General features: G+C 42.9%; 1 protein-coding gene across 10 annotated transcripts in view; it reads left to right on the top strand.

Moving 5' to 3' along the window:
• LOC121531762 (A-kinase anchor protein 13-like) overlaps positions 1 to 26832 on the top strand; it is a 117382-nt gene that overhangs the window by 10846 nt on the left and 79704 nt on the right. For all 10 annotated transcript variants that reach the window (XM_041837195.2, XM_045227152.1, XM_045227149.1 and 7 more), the window contains exon 2: positions 18372 to 18415. In XM_041837195.2, the coding sequence (XP_041693129.2) occupies positions 18383 to 18415 (33 nt within the window). In that variant the 5' untranslated portion in view covers positions 18372 to 18382. The remainder of the gene's footprint in view (positions 1 to 18371; positions 18416 to 26832) is intronic.

Here is a 26832-nt window from a genome sequence, read left to right as displayed (position 1 = left end):
TGCCTGCCTGCCTGCCTGCCTGCCTGCCTGCCTGTGTGTTGCAGCTCTCTGTGTCTCTGCCAGAGTGTCGCCTATGGAGCTGCCTGGGAATGACAGGGAGGAGTGCCATTGTGTTATCAGACTGGGTTTGTTTACAGACAATAGTGCACTAAGCCCTGTCTCTAAACCCTCACCACTCACACTCCGGGTTGGCCTGTTGTGCACATTTAGTCCTTTTTAATTGGTTCCTGAATATCTGGTTGTTGTGCTGCAGTGTGGTGTGATGGTGTTACTGTCATAGTTATGGTGGATAGAGCAGAGGGCCCCTTTCTTCTGTTAGAAACAGTGATTATACACATCCTGGTAGAGAGCAGCTGTTCTTGGGAAATTATGTAGCAAAATGTCATTCCTGTGATGAAAGTGATAATGAAGTTATGAGGTTGTTTACAGCACTGTGACCGGACAGGTACTTTTTAACAAGGTATTTGAAAATGGACACCTAGGCTATATGTAGTCCAGACCTTTGTTTTTCACAAACAACATATTCTGCTTTAGTTCACTGCTTCTTCTCAATAGGCCAGTCTTGCTGCTAGGCTAAATATCACTCTTGGGACAGGGTTTTCCTCTGTGTTTATCGAAGCAGAATGGTTGCTAGGAGCAAGGCTCCAGTTAAAGCCTGGAAGTATAGTTTCAGGGGGAAATGTGGCTCTCCCTACCGCCCAGTGTCCAAAATTCTCTCATCCACAAATGTTTGATTTCCTGCTGCGGAGGGAGACTCCTGATGGTGGTTTGTTTTGTGCACACTGCAGAGAAAGGCTGTGCCAGCTTTACATAACTGCTCATTAAAACAAGTTGTGGAAACCTGGACCCCCCTCTGGGTCTGTGAGTTGTTCTGACTCTGCTCGTCAGTCACAGCTGTATCTGTGGGCCAGGTACAATTTTGTGGTATATATCCTGATATCTATTAAAGCAGGGCCCATGCAGGCTGATCCTCTAATCCAATAGCGAACCTCTATTTCTCCTCTATCCTGCCTTTGAGGAAGAGCGCTACAGCAGGAGAGCTACATTTGGATTGTTTTAACTGCAGTTTAAATCAGGGGCTGATTCTTGTCTAAGCTCCCCCACCCCCACCACCTCTAGCTTCCCCAGAGCCTTGCTTTCTTCTGTGCTCCAGTGCTCCTCACATGCATGAAAACCTCTCAACAGGCTCTTAGCAATCTCTCTATTTGGGCACCGCCATCTTCAGTGTCAAGCTGTTATCAGGCCCCTTAAATACTCAGTCTGTTCTGAGTGTTCTCCATCCTTGGTATGCATTCCACCAGAACCCTTCACTGGTTCAGAGCAGCCACTCAAATGCCAAACCTTTTTAAGAAGACCCATGTTTACTTCAAAGATGTCTCCGTTTATTTTTACCACATGCTATAAACTAAAATCTTTTTTTATTTTTTACACTGAATGCCTGCCATATAAACGCTGATCTTTAGAGATTAAGTGACCCATTGAGGGGGAGCATTAACCAGGCCTCTGGTTAAACTTCAACTCAATCAAACCCCCATCCTCCACCATCCTCCACCCTCCTGACCTGAACACATGCCTGTACCCCACCCCCTCAGAACACACACAGTCACACACAGTCCCTCACCCCAAACTGAGAAGGCTTGTTTAGACAGATTTAGACAGATTTAGACACAGCTAGCGTAGGGCTATTTCTGCTCGACTCTTATCTCCATGGTAACTGGCTGTTTAGTGTTTTATGGGGCTATTGATGTGAGGACTGATTAGACACTATTGTTTTACAAAACACATTAACAGCGCAGCGAGATGAATCACCAGTTGTTGGGTAATTTTGAAGACATTTAATATATCTGAAACCACTCTTGGCCTTTCTACATCATGATCCTGTCCCAGCTGTAGCCATAATACATTCCCTTCTGATTTGCCAGCAGTTCAGTTCCCTAACCCTCAGAATGGCTGAGGCTCCAATTAGAAATCCCGGAGATTGACTTGCAGCAAGGATCTCCTAACAGTCAGTTATAATGTCCGAGCTGTTTTTGTTTGTCTGTCGGCATGGAGACTTCAACAGTGAGACAGCTGATTGGTTGAGCTCCATGATTAGTGACGTGCAATGTTTCCTCTAAGCTGCGGACTGCCACACATAATAAATATCAGACCGTGCAGAGAAGCACGAGAATTTCACTCAACTGTCTAGAGTTTCCCCTTTAGTTAACACTATCAACGTTTCGCTCTACTGTGGGAATTATGCTTGAATCAACGCAATATTAGCCACTTTCAATATAACATACCGTAACAAAATGAACTATGCAAGGCTTAGTATGTAAAACTAACTGTATGAGAGATTTTCTTGTAGGCAGTGCATTGGAGAAGGATTATTTTGCATTGACAGGCAGGACTCAGGCCCGTACTCTACACAGACCGGTGCACCATAACCAATCAGAGCTGCAGTAGGCCTATATGCAAATAGCAATTGCCATATATGGATATGTGCCATTCACTTTGAACTGGACTGTGTTTATAGCGGAGTATGTGAGCAGAGTTGAGTGGTTGGAAATCCCGCTCAAGCAGTGCTTGGGCAAATGCTCAGACTAAGCGCTCCACTAAAAAACGCTCCACAGTCACAGGAAAAAAAACTGTTGCTCCAAATTCGCTCCAATAATTGAATTCACAATTTAACCAACACCCATCTATTTTTGTGACTACATGGACCTACCATTTGGTTTTGAAGAACTGAAACCAAACCATATGATTTGAATGAAAAGTATTTTATTAAACATGAAAAGGTGAATGTAAGAAGCGCTGATCATTTCAAATAGGCTACAGGTCATATTAAACAGCATATAAACAATCTAAATAGGTCAGGAGCCAGACAGGGAGCCTAAGAAGGAACAAAAATTAGCTAGGCTATATTATTTCAATTATTTCAAGGCTATAGCCTATAAAGAAATACATTGTGAAATACATTTGCGAGTGCGACACACTAGGCTGGTAGGGAGTCAGGGACATTAAGAGCTCAGTATTTAAACAACATTTTGTTGTATTAAATCATTGTAGGCTATAAATTGCGCATATAGGATGTGACTTACTTAGAATTAAATACAAATTAAACTAAAAATGCCTTATTAGGCTGAGTCCCCACTCCCTTTGTATTCATTTTTAGAAACACGAGTTTGGCCAGAGACTGTGGCTTCAGGCTCATGTGATGGTGCCTGGAGAGCAGGCCAGCAGCGGAGAATATCCTCTCCGCGCTTGCAGAGCCACTGGGGATGCTAAACACTCTTTTGGCCATTCTTGCGAGGCTGGGCAGGGATGCAGAGTTATTTTTTTCTATAGGTAGACCTAAAGGTTTTTAGGTAAACTAACCCAATCAAAACGGAAAGCTCCTTGAAAGTTGGAATATGCCAGGCCTATTGGGCCAAAATCAATTATGGCCTATTGTATAGATAATATAACAAAAATGAAGGAAACTTTTAAGAGATCTGAGTTTTAGCGCTTGTAACGCCAAGGTAGTGGGTTCGATCCCCGGGACCACCCATACACAAAAATGTATGCACGCATGACTGTAAGTCGCTTTGGATAAAAGCGTCTGCTAAATGGCATATTATTTTATATTATTAAATACTTTGCAACGATGACACACTTAATTAGCTACCCACCTCGTTCCTTTCCTTTAGCATGTACATGTAGTAAGTACACCATCATGCTTTCGGGATACGTGTATTTTCAGATTCTTTAGTTATGGACACTACATCACCGCACTCCCTATCTTGCTCTTGGTCCTCATCTTTGTAACTCACCTTGATTTTGCACCTGTGTGCTTTATCAGTTTCTTTATGAAAATATTTAGTGAACTCCATGACAGTAGCTAAAGCAAGGGGCTATAGCAGCACACAAATAGTCTACAAATGCATGCTGGGCCGGGCATGCCCTGAGCTCGTGAAGTGAGCGCTACTGGAGCACTATTGGAGGGAAATTGGAGCGGGCGAGAAGGCCGACACTCCAGCCTTTGGGAATCTCGCTCCACGCTCCAGTCAAATTGGGCACACTCTGCTCCTCGCTCCGCTCCAGCTCCGATCCGCTCACATACTCTGATTTATAGCATTAGCGGTCGCAAGTAGATGCTCTTGTTTTGATATCAAATCCAGAGCTGCATGTATCCACCCGGGCACATTTGTTCATATTCTTTGGAAGTTAGTGAGTTATTAGCCCAGTTATAGCATTTCTAGTCAACAATGGGGGAGTGGTTGCTTCCTACAAGAGCACAAAATGTGTTCATTTCTAGTCATCTTTGAAAAGCGAGTCAGGTAAAGAGCTTTTTTTATGTCTTAAAGGGGCAGTGTTGTCATTTTGAGACAGTCTTGAAAAAGCTAAGTAGCCAATAGGCAGAGGGTAGCATAATTTGTCTGTTTCTCTCTAATAATGCATTTAATTTTGTAAATTGGTTTCTTGCATCAAACAATACAACATTTTCAGTCACCTCCTTGTCTGAAGGACAAGTGGATAAACAGGTTAATGTCAAGCCTTGCATGTTTTTTTCAAAAGTCTCATGGAATGTAGTCCTACATTGAACACCACACATTTGCTGCTACTGACAGAACAGCTATTTCCATGTTAAAATGTTATGAGATGCATTTTTCTCAATTGTTTTTGATGGTAGGCCACTCTGGTAGGCCTACATTATGATAAAATAGCCACAGCAGCCTACTTGGCCACTGTTAAAACTGTAACTTAAAGCGGGAACAGCCTCAGTGTTCACAGTAAATGCGCACAGTGCCAAAATTGTTTTAGGGGACATTAGTGACATGCAGTCCCTACCCTGTCATAATTGTATCAAAATAGCTGTTATGAAAGCCAAATAAAAAATAAAATTATATATCAATGTTAAATTATGTTCTGTTATCTAATGTTTTTTTTCTCAATGATTCTGGTGGTTGGTATGCTCAAAATCCCCATATTTGCTAAAACTGCATCGCCGATTGCCGTATGCAGTGCCTACCTTTCCCTTCATTGAAATGCATAAAAATCGTTGGTGCACACACGCATTCCTGACTCCTACATTAATTTCATTCAACGGATTTCATAGTTTACGCATGCGTATTGCCTTAAGAATGTTGTTGTATATCAGAGATACTCAGTTCTTCCTCTCTGTGGATATGCAGTGCTCATGGGCGTCTGTACATAGTTGGGCGCTGGCATGCCCTGAGTGTCAACTAACATTAACGACGCTAGCTACTAGGGCTGAACCCAATTAGTCAACTGGTCGATCGTTTGGTCGTTAGGCTGTTGGTCGACCGAGATTGTTTTAGTCGAGCAGTAACAAATATATACAGCACCAGTCAAAAGTTTGGACACACCTAATCATTCCAGGGTTTTCCTTTATTTTTACTATTTTCTACATTGTAGAATAATAGTGAAGACATCAAAACTATGAAATAACACATATGGAAAAAAAGTGTTAAACAAATCAAAATATATTTTAGATTCTTCAAAGAAGCCACCCTTTTGCCTTGATGACAGCTTTGCACACTCTTGGCATTCTCTCAACCAGCTTCATGAGGTAGTCACCTGGAATGCATTTCAATTAACAGGTGTGCCTTTGTGGAATTCCTTTCCTTCTTAATGCGTTTGAGCCAGTCAGTTGTTGTGACAAGGTAGGGGGGTATACAAAAGATAGCCCTATTTGGTAAAAGACCAAGTCCATATTATGGCAAGAACAGCTCAAATAAGCAAAGAGAAATGACAGTCCATCATTACTTTAAGACATGAAGGTCAGTCAATCTGGAAAATGTCAAGAACTTTGAACGTTTCTTCAAGTGCAATCGCAAAAACCATCAAGCACTATGATAAAACTGGTTCTCGTGAAGACCGCCACAGGAAAGGAAGACCCAGAGTTACCTCTGCTGCAGAGGATAAGTTCATTAGAGTTAACTGCACCTCAGATTGCAGCCCAAATAAATGCTTCACTGAGTTCAAGTAACAGATACATCTCAACATCAACTGTTCAGATGAGACTGTGTGAATCAGGCCTTCATGGTCGATTTTCTGCAAAGAAACCACTACTAATGGACACCAATAAGAAGAAGAGACTTGCTTGGGCCATGAAACACGAGCAATGGACATTAGAATGGTGGAAATCTGTCTTTTGGTTCCCACCGTGAAGCATGGAGGAGGAGGTGTGATGGTGTGGGGGTGCTTTGCTGGTGACACTGTCTGTGATTTATTTAGAATTCAAGGCACACAGCATTCTGCAGCGATACGCCATCCCATCTGGTTTGCGCTTAGTGGGACTATCATTTGTTGAGTAGGTGTGTCCAAACTTTTGACTGGTACTGTATAAATATATTTGCCCCCATCTCAGTGAACTAATCCATTGCGGAGGCCTAGACTAAAAGCCAATTTAGGCTTGATTCGAAAATGTGGTCGGAAGCTCCATATGGAGGGTGTGACGCAATTGTGGAACCCCAGAGCCATGCAGAGGCCAAATCGAGCTCTGTACCGCATCACCACGCGCCTCCCAAATGTTTTAACAATGCGGAGGGCTCTGTATAGCTCCGCATTGACATGATTGGTTGACGGTAGGTGAGGGCGGTACATCCTGTATAAACACAAACTCACTTCCTTGACAACAGTTCTGTACTGCTCCGCGAAGCGCAAGAAGTATAAATGCCCTGACTTCTGCTGAGGCCATATCACAGCATGGCCAATGCAGATGTCGGATTAACCATGCGCCCAGATGCACAATGCACTTTTCTCTCCAGAATGTGCTCTCTCCCACCAATTTGTGGACATTCATTGTTTCATAACTTAATTGTTTGTGTGAGTTGTTTGCGTTTGATTGTTAATGTATATCAATGCCCCATTACATATATCATCAGTAGTACATTTAGCGTAAATTCCTATAATTTCTAATCTACAATGTTTGTTACTTTGGTTGTGGTCATTTCTTTTAATGCATTCATTATTATTATTCCAGTCTTCCTGTTCTCATTGTCGAGTGCACAACCAATGCTACACTGGTGAGAAACAAGTTTTGGTTTATTTAATTCAATTTACGAGTTCTGTCAATTTAGTCATTGTCTTTTGTTTGGAGTGCTGCTGTCAATGTTGAGTAAGGACACACACGCATAGAAGTAGGCTTATAGACTACCTGGCCTGCGCGCAAATGTAGGCATATAAATGTGCCCATTTGGGGATCTGATAGTATTTCTGATTGGCTTAACACACCACCACTAATGATCTGTGGAGCTTCTCAAAGTAATGTTTTCTTCACCTCAAATAGCAAGCAAATGAAGTCTGTTTTTACATCCATTTAGAATGACAATAGTTCCTCAATGCATTTGAAAAATCTTTCCAGCTCTCTCGCTTTCGATAACCACTCAGCGTGAAAGGGAAAAATGTAATGCTCTGATCCAATAGAAACGTCATAAAATAGGCTTCTTATCAGTTCTTGACTTACATATTTTTTTACATTTTAGTCATTTAGCAGACGCTCTTATCCAGAGCGACTTACAGTTAGTGAGTGCATACATTTTCATACTGGCCCCCCGTGACTTAAACTGAAATAGGTTCCGGTACTCATTTTGGGTGCTGGTCCTGTTTATATTTACAGTGAGGGAAAAAAGTATTTGATCCCCTGCTGATTTTGTACGTTTGCCCACTGACAAAGACATGATCAGTCTATAATTTTAATGTTGTTTTTTTAGGCGGGAACAGCCCTACTAGCTACTCACTGGCCAAAAACGGGTTGCATCAACGTTGTTTCCACGTCATTTCAACAACATAAATCTATCTAATGACGTTGAATCAACGTGGAAAACTGATTGGATTTGCAAAAAGTAATCAATGTAAGGGAATTTCATTTTTTTTCACCCAACTTTTAACCTAAATCCAATGACATTATGAAATGTTTTGTTGATTTCACGTTGAATTCACGTTAGCTGACATCTCAACCAAATGTAAATCAAAACTTGAGGTTGAAATTACGTCTGTGCCCAGTGGGTAGTTAGCATAAACAATAACCTGACAAAATGGATAGATGCACCAAAAAAAATTCAATTCATTTACAAGTGAAGGTAGGCCTAAAAGCATTTTACTTTGCAATTAGCAGATCACTGGTGAATGAACATGAGAATAGCTGGTTTATTACAAATGTGTAAAACATATGTAACTTTCAATCATTATCAGGACCACAAAATACATTGAAGCTCTGTATACTGTAGAAAATATAAGATTTTAAGCTTCGTAACGATATCAAACTTGTGTATCAACTCTCAAAACTCTCTGATCAGCTGTTAAGAGAAAATCACAAGTGCCACTGTAGAATACATTGTATGTCTGTCTGTTATTTGGTGTGTGTGTGTTAGAAAGAGTACCTTGCTATTACCTGGGTCACAGTGGTGCCAATGGTATCAGGTAAGGCTAGGGTGTCTACTTTCCGAACATGAAAGTTTACATTGTTAGCTGCTTGAATAGCTCTTTGAGTGACAGACAGACACTAGTATAGCGTTAAGTAGACTGCGAATCCCGCAGTCTATGGTAAACAAGTGTGATAGATAAAAAAGGTATTGAATGCATGAAACATTATTTGCCAAAATTGGAAACCTGTCATGGTAGAGTAGATAAGCTGGAGAGCTTTGAAGGTGTTAAATGAAGCTGGTATTTCCCTAGTGAATGGTTCCTTAATGTAACCATTACGTAACATAATGGTTTGTTCCTACCACATGACTGCTTGTTCATAGAGAGACATCCAGGCTTTGATTAAGAAAAATACAAATAGCCCATAACCTTTGCCATGTAGCCTGTTTTCCTGCATATTGGTATAAGCTACGTAACCAGTTGTGTAATGCTGCTATCTATCTGCCTTCAGGGGATGATCTGAGCTGCACATGACCCCTGACCTCTCAGAGGGACTGACTGGCCCACAGTACAAAGGCTTTCTCATGTTCCAGGGGGAAGTCCCTTAGAGACTGTCCCACATGCTACATCCTGTTGATGTCACAAGGGTGTGTGTGTATCTGTATGGGTGTTTGTGTACACGCACCAGCCCTCCATGCACTGTTATCAGCTCTGTAGCCACACACACACACACACACACACACACACACACACACACACACACACACACACACACACACACACACACACACACACACACACACACACACACACACACACACACACACACAGTCCAAAACCACCAGGAAGGGGACATTGACATCCAAACTATTTCTGCAGGCCCTTGTGAATGAACATCAGCCCCTGTAGCTCAGATTGTTCACGCATTCCTCCACCATGACGGAGGCATGCACATATAACAGCATGAGAGTCTCCGCCAGGGCTCCAGCCATGCTCTGATACCATGATACCTCATAGCTGCCATGCTTTTCATATAATTACTTATTGTGCAGATGACGGAGGGTTAAAGCTAATCAAATGTAATGTAATGAATGGGCTAGCGTTAGCCAGATAATCCATAATCACCTTATCCTATTTCAGGCTTCATGTCATTCATGGTTTTGTCTCAGCATCATCCACATCCACACAATAATATAAATCGCTGGTAATTGTGTAGTGCAACAGGGAATTGGCTTACCTAGGCTTGAACTACAGTACATTAATGCTGTCTCTTCTCTCTAGACTACTGGGGTCCTCCCTCGCCTTTGATTTGCAGTATGTTAGTTGTGCGCCAGAACTGTTGTACTTTTTGATTTTATTAAGAGGAGACAGTTTAAGTGCGGTTAATTCCCCCCTAACAGAGACCAGAGAGCCGAGGTAGTTTTGATGAATTTACTTAGACTAAACAAACGGGTGTCTGCCTCTGTTCTCACAGTTCTCCACACGTTCTGGGATTGACCATAGTTATCCATTTTTGTTTAGTGGAACACTACTTCTAGGTCTCTAACCTGACAGACTTTGCAACCTGCCCTAACTATCCGTGTTGCTGGTCTGTGTTTCTACAGATAGCTAAATCAAGTTAAACTCACTGACCTTGTTCTTGTTGCGGACCAGCTATTCTTTCTACCACACTGAGGTATGTGTCCTCTGTTTGCTGATTACCCACCCAGTTCACCACCATCACCACCACAGTCCATAAAACTAAAGCTCTTATGAGGCCACTGAGGCTGTGGTTGCATAGCAAATCAACTCCACACACCTCTCATCCACACAGACTGAGACAACAACCCAAGGATGTACACAACCCAAGGATAACACAGAGTTAATATGTTAGTTGTGTCGTGTTTTGTCAGACTGCACGCTCCATTTCGTCATTATCACCAATAAGCACTTTCTAGCCTTTTACTAAAATGTTTTCGAGTGCAGAACGAGTCACTGGTCCTTTTTTCATGCTGTCGCTAATTTTTGGGATGAGAGACCGCAAAACCAAAAGTACAAGCGTAATTGTTGTGTTGACAAAAGCATTGCTTGCATAACTGTAGCAGCCATTTTGATTGAAAACAGTACTGGTTTGCTTGGGCTAAAGGCTTCTGTGTTCTGTGGTCTATTGCGCAAAAACTGCAGCCCAGCCAGGCCCTCTCCTCTCTCTCCCTTTGAAGATCAGAGGATGTTGTAGGTTAATAATGGATATTTTTCTAGATATATAGAATAATACCCAGGCAGTGTTCCGTCATGCACCACAGGTACCCTGGCATGTTTTTAAGGATTAATCAGGGGACATACGACTATTGTGAAACATGTTACAGTGTTTCACGATACAGTGGAAATCATGTTGCTATTGTACTCTATAATCTCACTCTTGTTCTAGCTATTCTGTATGTGTTATTTTGGCGTAGTTTTAACTTCAGGATTTTTGAACAAAAAGATTCTGCATGGTACACTCTTTGAAAAAAAGGTGCTATCTAGAACCTAAAATGGTTCTTCGGCTGTCCTCATAGGAGAACCCTTTGAAAAACCCTTTTTGGTTCCAGATATAATCCTTTTGGTTCCATGTAGAACCCTTTTGCGTTACATGAAGAACCTTTTTCACATAGGGTTCTTCATGGAACCTAAAAGGGTTCTACCTGAAATCAAAAATAATTCTACCTGGAACCAAAAAGGGTTCTCTTATGGGGACAGCCGAAGACCCCTTTTGGAATCAATTTTTCTAAGCGTGTAGGGTGTGAAATTCTGAAAGACAAGCTTGGCTAGCATCTCCTTTCCTCACAGCTTTTTGACAGCCAGGGGATGTCCAGATGCTTTATAGGTCAGAGTTCAAGCTCTTTGTGGGAGTCAGTCAGTCGGTATGTAGGGCTGTGTGTGTCCGTCCCTCTGTCTGGCTGTCTTTCTGTCTGCAGGACTGGACTGTGAGGGCTTAGAGCGTCAGGGTGAGATCAGTGGGTATAATTAGAGGCAGTTGATTATCCCTCTATCCTGTCTGTGTGTCTCCAACAGTAGCCCATTTACTTAGGAAATAACTAGAAACTGACCCAGGAATAGAGAGCATGACCTGCCCCATGATGGATGCCCCCTCACTCCTCTTATTCATGATGCTGAGCTGACTCTGAGCTTCCCGTTGTCCATACCCCCTATTTGGACCCCCACTCTCTGTTCTGTCCTGTCCTCTCCCCAATTAGAATAGTGGGCATTATTTTATTTTTTTTGGAGCAGACCAAATGTACAGGTCGAGTTTCAGCGCTGCCAGAGAGTTAGCCAAGGCACACAAATATGGTGTGGAAAAATTGATATGGTGTGTAAAACCGCAATCGTTCTGCTGATTCTGCAGTCCGCCGCTACAGTCGCTCTCCTGGCCCTCCTAGAGGGTTTTTCTTCCTTAGGGAGCCACTTTTGTCTCTTTTTGCGGTTTCTTTTCCTTCGTCATTCTCAATCTCCCCTCTGTAGCCATGTTCAGCAGCAGACTGTTCAGCACTCTTCTTTCCTCCCTCTGTCCCTGCCTAGTCCTGGCTGCTGGCAGAGATTGAGATGTTCCTTGCTGGTGGTGATCACTTCACTGCTCAGTAGGTGGAGAAGCTGATGATGTATTTGGACCGAGTTACATGTTAAACCAGTACCTGCTTAGTGAGTGAGGCCAGCAGCAGCAGAGGCAGGCCAGGCTGTCTGGTTCCTGTCTGGGGCCGAGGGTTGGCCTGGGGCTGAGGCTGGGGACGGAGTTGTGTCCTAGAGCTGGGACTAGGGGGCTGGGGCTAGAGCTGTGCTTGAGGCTGGGGCTGGAACTGGAACTGGGGCTAAGGCAGAGCCTGGGACTCAGGGTGGTTGGGGTTAAGCTAGGACTGGAACGTGGGCTTTGACGAGAGCAGGGGTAGAGTGGGGCTGAGGCTTGAGCTGCAGAAGTGGCTTATAGAGTGGGGGTTGGGAAGAGTTATGGTCTGTGTAGTTGTGCTGGTGGTGTTAAAGGGAATTATAACTGGAAGTTTGACTTCACAATGCAGGATTAGCGAGCCCCTCTATGTGACCGACTGGCACCTACAAGACTGCAATTCAGTTTAAAGTCTGTTTAAATCCGTTTTTCATTTTGTTGGTGGGCATGGGTACACCGTGTGATTTGAGACTTAATAATCAGATTGCTACTTTAAACTCCCCCCTGCAGAATGTGACTTGAGGCTGATTGCTAAACAATAGTGGGGGTGGATTATCATCTTAAGTAGACAGAAGGTGGACAAGATAACAATAAGTAGGACGGGTTTTCCATTTACTCAGCTCTCAGCTCCCATTGAACGGTTGCTTCACAGATAAAATGGACGCTGTAATGGATTGACAAGGGCGGACATTTTCCCCAATGATACAATAAAGAGGCTAGTTGTGACTAGTTCAGTGTTGTTCTGCTCTGAGTAAGGCCTAGTGTGTGGTGCCGAGATGTTTTAATGCCCGGGTAGAGCTGGTTAGAGCCCAACGCCCTGTTACAGGTGGATATCATGCTCGGCAGCTCACTGTGAGATTCCACAGCATGTCAAGGGCGACAGGGCCAGTAAATGAAAGGTCGCTGGTTTGAATACCCGAGCCGACAAGGTGAAAAATCAGTCGATGTGCCTTTGAGCAAGGCACTTAACCCTAATTTGCTCCAGGGGCACCATACTACTGTGGCTGAGACTGTAAAACACATTTCACTGCACCTATCTGGTGTATGTGACAATAAAAAAAATAGGACACCGTCTCAGACCTGCTCTGTTTTCTCAAAATATAAACCTGAGTTGAGGTGTGTGTCTGTGTTACAGTCACTCTGTGCACAAAAGCAGGCAGCCTCAAGCATGTTTGTGTGGTTTTATGCATTGATCAAAGATAATATAATAACTGGTGCAAGTTCAAAGTGAGTTCACAGTACATGAGGAAATAAAGTTAAAGAGGAAGTAAGTATTGCAGTTGAACATCTAATGTGACTCTCTCTTTAAAAGATGCCATTACTCACTGCAGTGCAACATTGTCTGTTGTGTTCAGTGGCCCTGCACAGTTGCTCTGCCTGTCTTCCTGTTCATATCTATGGGACTCTACTTGTAATGCAAAGTGACATGTTTGGGATGAATGGCAGGGCTCGTGCCAGCCAGGACTGTTAGGCCTCTCTGTTCACATCTCAATGGAGACACTTCCTGTTGCTGCTTTGAACAGAGCCACATCACACAGACCAGCTGACTTTGAATCAGGACATTACATGATTTTGTTTTCATTCAATACTTCAGTCAGACCCAAAATGATTGGCACCAATGATAAAGATGAGCAAAAAAGACTATAAAATAAATAATACAAATACTGAGCAATATTATATGATTGGAAAAAGTAGATTATTTTATACTAATACAATTGCTCAGATAAAGATGTTTGATTTAACAGGTAATATATTTTTCTAAAAGATAGGGGTCCGAATTATTGGCACCCCTGTTTTCTATACCTTTCAGTACCTCACCTTGCGAGGATAACGTCACTGAGACTTTTAATAAAATGTTCTATGAGATTGGAGAACACGTTGGGAGGGACCATTGATCATTTCTCCATACAGAATCTTTCCAGATCCTTGATACCCTTTGTCTGCGCTTATGGACTGCCCTCCTCCATTCAAGCCACAGGTTTTAATTTCTTTGTGGATGTGTGCTATATATTTGATTATATATTAATAATATAAATTAATACTTAATATATCAATTATTACAAATACTTTATTTGAGCAATTGTATTAGTATAAAATCATATTCTCATTTTTGTTCCCATTTTTGTAGCATACAGTATAGATCAGTATTTTTATTATTTATTTTATACAGTCTTCTTGCTCCTCTTTATCAAGGTTGCCAATAATTCTGGATGTGACTGTAGAGATTACAAGAAATGTATGCAAAGGAATCGGCTGCTCAAGGGAGTCAAGTTCCACCACATCTTCACAGACAGTTTTTAAACCTCCAGTCCATGAAAACAGTAGCCTGACGACTCACACTAAATTCTTCTGCTGCTCTGTCGTTCGCTTCATTCACTACATCACCAAAAGTATGTGGACACCTGCTCGTTGAGCTTTATTGCTATGACAGGCTCCACTCTTCTGAGAAGGCTTTCCACTAAATGTTGGAACATTGCTGCGGGGACTTGCTTCCATTCAGCCACAAGAGTATTAGTGAGGTCGGGCACTGATGTTGGGCGATTAGGCCTGGCTCGCAGTCGGTGTTCCAATTCATCCCAAAGGTGCTCGATGGGGTTGAGGTCAGGGCTCTGTGCTGGCCAGTCAAGTTCTTCCACACTGATCTCGACAAATCGTTTCTGTATGAAGCTCATTTTTGTGCACAGAGGCTGAAACAGCAAAGGGCCTTCTCCAAACTGTTGCCACAAAGTTGGAAGCACAAAATCGTCTAGAATGCCATTGTATGCTGTAGCGTTAAGATTTCCCTTCACTGGAACCAAGGGGTCTAGACCGAACCATGAAAAACAGCCCCAGACCATTATTTTTCCTCCAAACTTGACAGTTGGCGCAATGCATTCGGGCAGGTAGCGTTCTTCTGACATCCGTCAAACCCAGATTCGTCCGTCAGACTGCCAGATGGTGAAGCGCGATTAATTACTCCAGAGAACGCGTTTCCACTTCTCCAGAGTCCAATGACGGTGAGCTTTACACCATTCCAGCCGACACTTGGCATTGCACATGGTCATCTTAGGCTTGTTTTAGGCTGCTTGGCCATGGAAACCCATTTCATGAAGCTCCAGACGAACAGTTCTTGTGCTGACGTTGCTTCCAGGGGCAGTTTGGAACTCGGTAGTGAGTGTTGCAACTGAGGACAGACGATTTTTACGCGCTTCAGCACTCGGCGGTCCCGTTCTGTGAGCTTGTGTGTCCTACCACTTCGTGGCTGAGCCGTTGTTGCTCCTAGACGTTTCCACTTCACAATAACAGCACTAACAGTTGACCGGGGCAGCTCTAGCAGGACAGAAAATCGACGAACTGACTTGTTGGAAAGGTGGCATCCTATGACGGTGCCACAATTTATTAAAAATACAAAACAGAAATAACCTATTTACATAAGTATTCATACCCTTTGCTATGAGACTCAAAATTGAGCTCAGGTGCATCCTGTTTCCATTGATCATCCTTGAGATGTTTCTACAACTTGATTGGAGTCCACCTGTGGTAAATTTAATTGATTGGACATGATTTGGAAAGGCACACACCTGTCTATATAAGGTCCCACAATTTGACAGTGCATGTCAGAGCAAAAACCAAGCCATGAGGTTGAAGAAATTGTCCGTAGAGCTCCGAGACAGGATTGTGTCGAGGTACAGATCTGGGGAAGGGTACTAAAAAATGTCTGCATCATTGAAGGTCCCTAAGAACACAGCTGGCCGCGAGCCCAAACTGAGCAATAGGGGGGGAAGGGAGGTGACCAAGAATCCGATGGTCACTCTGACAGAGCTCTAGAGTTCCTCTGTGGAGATGGGAGAACCTTCCAGAAGGACAACCATCTCTGCAGCACTCCACCAATCAGGCCTTAATGGTAGAGTGTGCAGACGAAAGCCACTCCTCAGTAAAAGGCACATGACAGCCCACTTGGAGTTTGCCAAAAGGCACCTAAAGACTCTCAGACCATGAGAAACAAGATTCTCTGGTCTGATGAAACCAAGATTGAACTCTTTGGCCTGAATGCCAAGCGTCACATCTGGAGGAAACATGGCACCATCCCTAAGGTGAAGCATGGTGGTGGCAGCATCATTCTGTGGGGATGTTTTTCAGCGGCATGGACTGGGAGACTAGTCTGGATCGAGGGAAAGATGAACGGAGCAAAGTACAGAGAGATCCTTGATGAAAACCTGCTCCAGAGCACTCAGGACCTCAGACTGGGGCGAAGGTTCACCTTCCAACAGGACAACGACCCTAAGCACACAGCCAAGACAACGCAGGAGTTGCTTCGGGACAAGTCTCTGAATGTCCATGAGTGGCCCAGCCAGAGCCCAGACTTGAACCCGATTGAACATCTCTGGAGAGACCTGATAATAGCTGTGCAGCAACGCTCCCCATCCAACCTGACAGAGCTTGAGAGGATCTGCAGAGAAGAATGGGAGAAACTCCCCAAATACAGGTGTGCCAAGCTTGTAGCGTCATACCCAAGAAGACTCGATGCTGTAATCGCTGCCAAATGTGCTTCAACAAAGTACTGAGTAAAGGGTCTGAATACTTATGTAAATGTGATATTTCAGTAAAAAAAAAAAAAAAAAAGCTAAATAATTGATTGGATCATCTCTAACCTATGAGAGTATCAAAACCAATGACACATTTTCAAACCACCGCTTTACCCATGTGTGTTCTGTCTCTGGCTCAACCCATCGTATTCTGGTCAAATCAGATTGCCCAGAACGTGTTCACATTCGGTGAAGGGTCGGGCAGGTAGTCATATCCAAACTCGTTGCGGAGATGAAACTAACGTCCGTGGGCGTGGCGTAGTGTTTGGCAATTAAAACAGCACAGAAAATACAAAACTATTTAGACCTTAATCATCAACAACAAATGCCCAAACCTCAGGAATGGTCTCTCTCTCTGTCTGCAGTGTTCTACACACAAAGAAAGCAGAGTTGTTCCATATGATTTCATTTACTTTCTGACTGCACCCCTTTTGATTTGAAGGAAACCTTTCATACGTTTGCCCGTGGTAGAAGTGGTCAGGAAGGGACTTTTTGGACCTGAATGCCAAAACATTCAGGAGATAGAGGGCCTCAAAGTTGACCCATTTTTCATACCCCACCCCACCATAAGACATCCATTTTACATCGTCTGAGGTGTTTGTGTTGTGCCCGTCATCGGTTGAGACACAGCATACTCTTGAATACAAGGTGGGTGTAATTTCAATCTTAGAAATGTCAATCTTAGAATGGACCTATCCTTTCAGACCACTGCAATTTTGTTGGTACATCATTGAAATATAAATTGAATTGAACCTTTTACTTCCAATTACTACCAGAAAGATTGGCTGCTGGTCCACCCACCGTCGAATGCCAACTTGAATGGGAATGTCTATTCTATTATCTATATTTCTATGATTTCAAAAGGGTTCCTATGGAGGAGCGACGGTTTAATTTAGAACAATGGATATTCCCACTTAAATCAACCATCTTTGTGGTACCATTTGAAAGTTTAAAGTTTATTCACATTTAAGTACATTTATCAGCCAATACATGACACCTACCTTGTATTCAAGAGTATGCTCTGTCTCAACCGATGGAAGGCACAACACAAACACCTCAGATTATGTAAAATAGGGTCTAAGCTGCAGCATACTGTATATGAAAATGTTTACTCATTTTTAGATAATTTACATTAAAGCTAAAAAAATGACAAGTTTAATTAAAACGCTTATTTTTTCAATAAATCATGAAATAGGGTGACAACCCTGTTTGTAAGCTATCAAAATCATATCAAACTCAACCGTTTATCTTTTTCAGTGATAAAGACATGATAGGGTGGGGTATGCAACATGGCCTAACTTTGAGCACCTCAATCTCCTGAATGTTTTGGCAGTTAGGTTCAAAAAGTAACTTTCTGACCACTTCTACCATGGTCAAACATGTATGGAAGGTTTCGTTTGAATCAAAAGGGGTGCAGTCAGAAAGTGATTGAAATCATATGGACCCACCAGTTAGATGCCTTAGTTTATAGAAAATGGAAAAAGGAGAAACAGGGTGGCCATTATAGGCCCAGACAGCTAAGTTACTGTAATGTGCTCTTAATTATGGTTATTAGGCCTGATTTTGTCTGTTAAATGCCTCGTCTGATCCCAAGCCTGGTGCTGCTGCAGCCCAAACCACTATCCGTGGTCTGACTCAGGCTGTTGGCCTGTTATGTGGACTGATACAGAGAAGTGGTAGTGTGAGGCTATATAATGGCTGCTTACCTCATGCTGACCTCTGCTTCTGGGTTTACTACTACATTTATTAACAGTGATGCTCTCTCTCTCCTCTCTCCACAGTGTCCAGTGTCATGAAACTAAATCCACAGCAAGCTCCGCTATATGTAAGTACTCCACTTTAATCCAAAATCTGTCTGTGGTGCATCTGGGAAATGGATTCAAAGCATCAAAACATAGTATGGCTATTTTCCATTGCTAATTAAAAGTTATATTTTGGTGACATGTAAATTATATAGTGTTGTTGAAATATTTGGATTAAAGGAACCTAAGAATAAAAGAGAGAAATGCATTCATTATATAGATAGTACATAGGATGTATGTGTACATAACATTGGGTTGAGTGAGTGATAGATAGAGACCTGTCTGTTCTCTGTGACTGAGGGTGGGTTGTAGGGCTGCGCTGGATAATTGCATGTTGGTGCTTTGTTTGGGTTAGACCATGTTTAATTAGATTTACACAGGGCATGAGGCGCCCACGTGTCACAAGGGTGGCTGGGCTCAAGGCATAACACTGTTATTAGATTATGTGGCAAACCTGTTATACTCTGTTTAAACAGGCAGGCGGTACCTGCATGTTTAGGTGTCAAAAAGTTGCTCTTTTTAAAATGTATGACAAAACATGTTGATGCATCCAGGCAGGGAGTGAGACGTGACATATGACCGTCTGACCCATCTCTATAAAGTAACCAGTGCCTGACTTTGACTGAAATAGGTACCGGTACTCATTTTAGGTACTGTTTTATATTTAGGTGCAGGAACCCCACAATACTTTTGAGCTAATATTCTATAAGAGGTGTAGGAACTCAAACAGTAGAACATTTGAGGTGCCGGTACTCAGTTCCGGTAAGCTCCTGCCCAAGTCAAGCACTGAAAGTAATTCCTAAGCAGGCCTTAAAACTGCGACCAAAGCACTTGTATTTGCGACCCTTTGACTTGGCAGTGCGACACCATTTTTAGGGTGCCAGTGAATGTTTTTAGCTGGTCATGTTAGTTTTTGCTTCACAATTAGCTTTTTAAAAATGTATTATTATCGAGATTTATTCAAACAACAATGGGTATGCAACAATGGGTATGCAAACCAGGTATTCAAAAAGTTTTGTCCGAAATCTAGGTTGAATCTTTGCAATATGCAATTCAGTCATCATGCGCTGTTTGAAAGAACATTTCTAAAGGCTTTCTCAAAAAACCTTCCCAATTAAATGTTGCCTGCAAAGTAGGCCTACCTGGCAGAATGATATCATGATGATTTGAATCAATAGCGGGGCATTTGTTTTGCAAACTCTGCCATCACATGTAGCCTACACAGTACATTGTACAGAACAAAAACACAGCTAGCCAAACACAACAGTCTCTTGCTAGGCGAGCAATTGAGTCTAAAGGGCAACGACACCCTCCAATTTCTTGTAATGATTGTTCCCAGACCTCAAAAGTGGTCTCCTGATGTGGTTTAAGCATTGTTGTGGATTTAGAACATCACATTTTTGACATTGCGCAAAGGTTTTATTTATAAATTAGTTAATTAAAATGTAATGATTTGTGTATGGAGGGTAGGTCATTATAGGGTATAGGCTACTTGCTCATTCTGCAAATTAAAGATAACATTTAAATGTTGCGCACATCATCCGCTTTCCCGGGCCAGTATTATTTTTATTCAGGCCAGTAGCTTTCCGTTGGCACTGGCCCGGGCATGCTAATTTAAAAGATGGCTAGTCATTATTAGCCTGGTTCTGTATGGAATGCAGGTGCATTATTTTTACATTTACATTTTAGTCATTTAGCAGACGCTCTTATCCAGAGCGACTTACAGTTAGCACATACATTATGGGACACAGGTCAGGTTATTATTGCTGCGCAGCGTCAAATAATTGGTGCGACCAAATCGTGCTGGTGCCATCAACTGAAAAAGTTAGTCTAAAACCCTGCTCCTAAGTGGAGTCAATGGATAATATTATCTGTGTGACAATCTCTGTGATGCGAATGGGAGGCTTGCGTGAGTGATGGATATCTGAACCATCTCTGTGGCCTACTGTTAGTGTGTAGCATGAGTTAGCTCTAGAGGCCTGTAACTGGGTGTGTGGGTGTGGCCATTGGATCCCTGAGCAGAGCATTCAGCTCGGCCTGTGGAGCGGAAGGGGGTAGACTAAAGAGAGGGGAAAGGAGGGGGTTGTAGCTGTGTGATGTGTGGCCCGGCGGTGTCTGATTTCAGGGAGCAGCCACATGGAGAAGGGGATCAGCTGGGCTCAGTGCACACAGCTAGGCCTGGGCTCTCCTCTCTTCCCGGCAGAGCCCTCTGAGCATGCTCAGTACGCAAACAGGAAACCCAAGGCCATCAGACATATAGTAGGAGCAGGCTCCAGTCTTCCTCTGACAGCCAGGGGTTTTAATTGGGTAGATGCAGGAGACGTCTGTGTCAAATCAGAACTCTAGATGTGGTTTAGGAAGAAGACGCCGTTATACAAAATGTGCTGATTCATCCTCATTAATAGGGAGGAAAGCAAACAGAACCTGATCACTCTGAGGATCCGATCCCAGCCCTCCTCTTCACCACAGATATTCTGCTCTCAGATGCAAGATCAGCTATTACAACGCTGATCTAACACATTCATACAGTCCTTAGCTAGCCTCAGATCTGTGGCCTGCCATATTACCAGGGGTGGAAAGAGTACTGAAATATCAAGTAAAAGTAAAAAGTAGCTCATTTAAAAAGTACTTAGAGTCAAAGTAATTGAGTTACTTTTAAAATGAAAACATTGACCTTGATAATTAGCTAATTTCACTAAGGTTACCTGAACGTTGTTACACCTGATCTTTTCCATACATTACATTGAAAAAGGAAGGTAAAGGAAGAAAGGAAATTAATGTACAGAACTAATTTCACAAACTCACTCTTTCACTCACTCACCAGGGGTGGAAAGCCTACTGAAATATTCTAATCAAATAGAAGTACTGTTACTTCAATTACATTTTACTCAAGTAGAAGTACTGTTACTTCAATTACATTTTACTCAAGTAGAAGGAAAATTACTGATTTGCAAAAATACTCAAAAATGTACTCGGAAAAGCTGCTCAATTACAGTAATGAGAGTAGTTGTAATTAGTACTTTACACCTCTGAGTATTACTTCATTTTGCAGCACAGCACTTGCTTTAAAACTCTACTTGAATGATTTACTGATGTCAGAGCAACTGACAAAGTGTGTATGTCGTAACTAAAACAGTGTTCTCTGGAAGCATGCAACCTATCACTCTTTGTGCCTGTTGTGATGGGCCAGGCTAACTACAGGATTCTTTCAGGAGTGGGAAACAAGCCTTCTGTGTGCGGCAGCAGAAAGTATGCAGAAAACAAGTGATTTGATTCATACTCTACACGTTTTCTAGGAGTACCTCTCCTACCCTCAGACAGGTGTTGTCATACCTTCCTCAGAACTAGACAGCTGCAGATCAACGTGACTGAGATGTGCTGCAGTTCTTGTGTCTGTGGTCACCATTTTTTGCTTCTTCCTGCTGTGTGTCTGCTGTTTCCTGTGCATTGCGTGACACTTGTCACCTTTCTATTCAAAATATTGAACAGAGAAGACAAAAAAAAGCCCAAGTAGCAACTGAACTCAAGTAACCCCTCTGTTCTAACTGTCATGTGAATTTCTATCTCTAATTCAACCTAAGCTTGAATCATTACCAGAGGTTGTAAGGCTCTGGTTTTAATCATCAATGATTCAAGGTCCACAACCCACAAGTATTTATCTGTATATTTATTCATGGGGAGCTCTGGCTTCAAAGACACAAACATACGTTTTTATACCTCCTGAACTTGACTCCTCCCACCTTTAGGTGACTTTTCTAAACAGTTTCCGCCTTCCCCTTCACCCTTGAATGTTTAGTACCGCCCCCTCTGTTAGTGGGTTGACACTACATGATAATTCTAACATTTATACTGTATTTGGGGTGAAATCCTTTAGTCATTATTCTTAAAATCCAAATTAATCCAACACTAACAGAACACATTATAAGTTAAGTAGTGTGAGAAGAGTTGATACGCTTTGAAATACATGGCTGGTTAGTCCCTGGCGCCCAACCCAGAGGATTGCAGAAGGAGAGAAGGAGTGACTAACTACAAAACATGGAGAAGTTCATTCCTTTTTCTCTGACTGTTTGTCTCACTCTCTTTCTCCATCTGTTCTTGTCTCCTCACCTTAGACAATGAGACGGTGAGCTCAGAGTTAGCCCCCTGGCCCTATGGTCCCGAGGCGCTGGGTGTGGTGGGCGTGTGGTGTGAGTAGAGGGTCAGGAATGTAATAGGGCTGGGGAAAACCTCAGCATGTCAGCCACTCGTGACAGTGACTCATTCACATGTGCTGTGTGCACTAGTGTGGCTGTGCTGTGTGCACTAGTGTGGCTGTGCTGTGTCTGTACAGAGACCCATTTCAGCAAGGGATACTGCACATTCAAGCTCAAGAAAAAGCAGTTTTGTTAACCTGATAAGTGTGTTTTAACTTGTTTCATTTTTAGGCTCTGATTTTCAGCTGACAGGGACAGCTCTGGTCATGGCCTTGGTTAAGTGCTAAATGAGTTAGAGCAGTGGAACAGTGTGGCTAATTCAATCAGATGCCCTACCCTTTATGGTAATTGTTCCGGCCAGGAGAACAAATGTAGGAATACAGAGTCTGTGTCCTGCCCTTTTAGAAAGCCTGGGTGTGTGCTGTTGGGATACTTTATGCCCTTGACGAGTGGAGTGCCCTTGGAGTCAAACAGCTGTCTCTGATTGAAGAGGCGGAAACACACACGCATGCACACTCGCGCGCACACACACACACACACACACACACACACACACACACACACACACACACACACACACACACACACACACACACACACACACACACTCTGGGTCAGAGAGCCACCCAGTCTTTTTTGGTGAGAGTGGTGTCAAAGTCGGTCTATCATTAGAAGTACCTCAGTAGCAGCCAGGCAGGCAGGCAGGAGCTCCTCTTTGGACTGTCTCTCTGGGGTTATTTCCAGTCAGGAGCTCCTCTTTGGACTGTCTCTCTGGGGTTATTTCCAGTCAGGAGCTCCTCTTTGGACTGTCTCTCTCTGGGGTTATTTCCAGTCAGGAGCTCCTCTTTGGACTGTCTCTCTGGGGTTATTTCCAGTCAGGAGCTCCTCTTTGGACTGTCTCTCTGGGGTTATTTCCAGTCAGGAGCTCCTCTTTGGACTGTCTCTCTGGGGTTATTTCCAGTCAGGAGCTCCTCTTTGGACTGTCTCTCGCTGGGGTTACTTCAAGTCAGCATTTAGAACTACCTCTGATGTACAGTCGTGGTCAAAAGTTTTGAGAATTACACAAATATAAATTTTCACAAAGTCTTCTGCCTCAGTTTTTATGATGGCAATTTGCATATGCTCCAGAATGTTATGAAGAGTGATCAGATGAATTGCAATTAATTGCAAAGTCTCTCTTTGCCATGAAAATGAACTTAATCCCCCAAAAACATTCCCACTGCATTTCCCGAGTGGCGCAGTGGTCTAAGGCACTGCATCGCAGTGCTAGCTGTGCCACTAGAGATCCTGGTTCGAATCCAGGCTCTGTCGTAGCCGGCCGCGACCGGGAGACCCATGGGGCGGCGCACAATTGGCCCAGCGTCATCCAGGGTAGGGGAGGGAATGGCCGGCAGGGATGTATTTCAGTTGGTAGAACATGGCGTTTGCAACGCCAGGGTTGTGGGTTCAGTATGACAAATAACAAATAATGTATGCACTCACTTAACTGTAAGTTGCTCTGGATAAGAGCGTCTGCTAAATGACTAAAAATGTAAATGTAATCCTCAAGAGGCGGGTGGACAAACAAAGACCCACAAATTCGGACAAACTCCAAGCATTGATTATGCAAGAATGGGCTGCCATCAGTCAGGATGTGGCCCAGAAGTTAATTGACAGCATGCCAGGGCAGATTGCAGAGGTCTTGAAAAAGAAGGGTCAACACTGCAAATATTGACTCTTTGCATAAACTTAATGTAATTGTCAATAAAAGCCTTTGACCCTTATGGAATGCTTGTAATTATACTTCAGTATACCATAGTAACATCTGACAAAAATATCTAAAAACACTGAAGCAGCAAACTTTGTGATGACCAATACTTCACAAAACTTTTGACCACGACTGTAGATCTCTGGAACAGCATCACAAACAACCCAATAATACCTTGGAACATGCTAGACTAGAGGCAACCCACTCAGGACCCAAGAGCAGAGCAGTGGAACAGTTGGAATCTTAGAGGAATGGTTGGAACATTTGGAATATTAGAGGAATGGTTGGAACATTTGGAATCTTAGAGGAATGGTTGGAACAGTTGGAATCTTAGAGGAATGGTTGGAACAGTTGGAATCTTAGAGGAATGGTTGGAACAGTTGGAATCTTAGAGGAATGGTTGGAACAGTTGGAATCTTAGAGGAATGGTTGGAACAGTTGGAATCTTAGAGGAATGGTTGGAACAGTTGGAATCTTAGAGGAATGGTTGGAACATTTGTGCTGTGAATGTATCTATCTTTCAAACTTCTGGCACACTTGATAGCTTACATAGTTTGGAACTCATAATCACGTTTTCAAATACATCAAAAGTATATTTCACAAACCCCTGCAAGGTGGTCTATTGTCAAATGTTTTGGTTTAGTTCTCTTTTTGCTCTTGGTCTCTTTCTTTTGGCTTCAACACCTGTTGTCCATATTGGGCTTTTACAGTAGAGGTGTCCCAAGGCCCAGTTTACCATTAGTATGCATGCTCATGCTCTTGGCCAGCACTGCATTATACTCTTATGTTGAGATTCATTATTTTTTCCAACTATTCTTTTTGTTTTCTTAAGCCTTTTGTCATTGTTGAGAAGCACTTCATGATTTCACTTTGTATTGCTTGGATTTGTTTTAGACTGTGACCTTTTGTACTTTTGATTTCTTGAAACAAAATATTTTGTCCTCAGAGGCCTTCAGATTGTTTTCATATTGCTGATGACAGTCCTGAAGCCTTTTGCAAACAAGTCATACTGGCTGCTCAAATAATTGAATAGCTTTGTGTCACTTAGGATTGTTTCATTTGACCCCAGTCTAAAACCTGTCTAACTCCCTGGCCACTTTTACATAATGGAAAAAACGTTGACTGTTTTGAAATGAGAAAAATGAAAATGAAGTCTACTTCTTTCTCCCTCATCACGCCCAACTAGCATCTCCAAATAGAAGCCTCTGTTCAGAGTACAGCCAGTAACCCAATCAGCCAGCCATATAGATACCGCAGAGTAGTGCACATCACATCAACAGGTTAAGGAGGTGTGTCCTCCACATCAATCAGAGCTGAGTCTAACACAACACAGTAGCAGGGAGGGAGGGAGCTGCAGACAGACATACTAGCTACCCTCCTCTTTTGTGTTGCTGTCGGCTATTCATGTAGAAAATGGCTGCTGCAGTCACAGCAGAAAGAAACCATTAGTAATCTCTTACTGTACAACAAGGGTTTTTCTTTCAGATGATCTACTCCACCACGGAGACAAAAACATACTTTTAAGATACATACATAAAGGTAAAGAGCTCCAGGCCAAATACATTTTGCACCAACACTATATATTCAAAGGTATGTGGACACCCCTTCAAATTAGTGGATTCTGCTATTTTACCAACACCCATTGCTGACAGGTGTATAACATCGAGCACACAGCCATGCAATCTCCATAGCTAAACATTGGCAGTAGAATGGCCTTACTGAAGAGCTCAGTGACTTTCAACGTGCCACCTTTCCAACAAGTCAGTTCATAAAATTTCGGCTCTGCTAAAGCTGCCCCGGTCAACTGTAAGTGCTGTTATTGTGAAGTGGAAACGTCTAGGAGCAACAACGGCTCATCCGCGAAGTGGTAGGCCACATAAAATGTAAAAATGGTCTATCCTCGGTTGCAACACTCACTACCGAGTTCCAAACTTCAGCACAAGAACTGTTCGTCGGGAGCTTCATGAAATGGGTTTCCATGGCCGAGTAGCCACACACAAGCCTAAGATCACCATGCGCAATGCCAAGCTGGAGTGGTGTAAAGCTCACTGCCATTGGACTCTGGAGCAGTGGAAACACGTTTTCTGGAGTGATGAATCACGCTTCACCATCTGGCAGTCCAACGGACAAATCTGGGTTTGGCGAATGCCAGCAGAACACTACCTGCCCCAATGTATAGAGCCAACTGTAAAGTTTGGTGGAGGAGGAATAATGGTCTGGGGCTGTTTTTCATGGTTCGGGCTAGGCCCCTTAGTTCCAGTGAAGGGAAATCTTAACGTTACAGCATACAATGACATTCTAGACGATTCTGTGCTTCCAACTTTTTGGCAACAGTTTGGGGAATGCCCTTTGCTGTTTCAGCATGACAATGCCCCTGTGCACAAAGCGAGATCCATACAGAAATGGTCTGTTGAGATCGGTGTGGAAGAACTTGACTGGCCTGCACATAGCCCTGACCTCTACCCCATCAAACACTTTTGGGAGGAATTGGAACGTCGAC

Source organism: Coregonus clupeaformis, chromosome 19 (assembly GCF_020615455.1).
Source record: "Coregonus clupeaformis isolate EN_2021a chromosome 19, ASM2061545v1, whole genome shotgun sequence".
Taxonomy (NCBI): domain Eukaryota; kingdom Metazoa; phylum Chordata; class Actinopteri; order Salmoniformes; family Salmonidae; genus Coregonus; species Coregonus clupeaformis.
The sequence above is the reverse complement of the archived record's forward strand: the minus strand, read 5'-3'. Positions and strand labels throughout refer to the sequence as shown.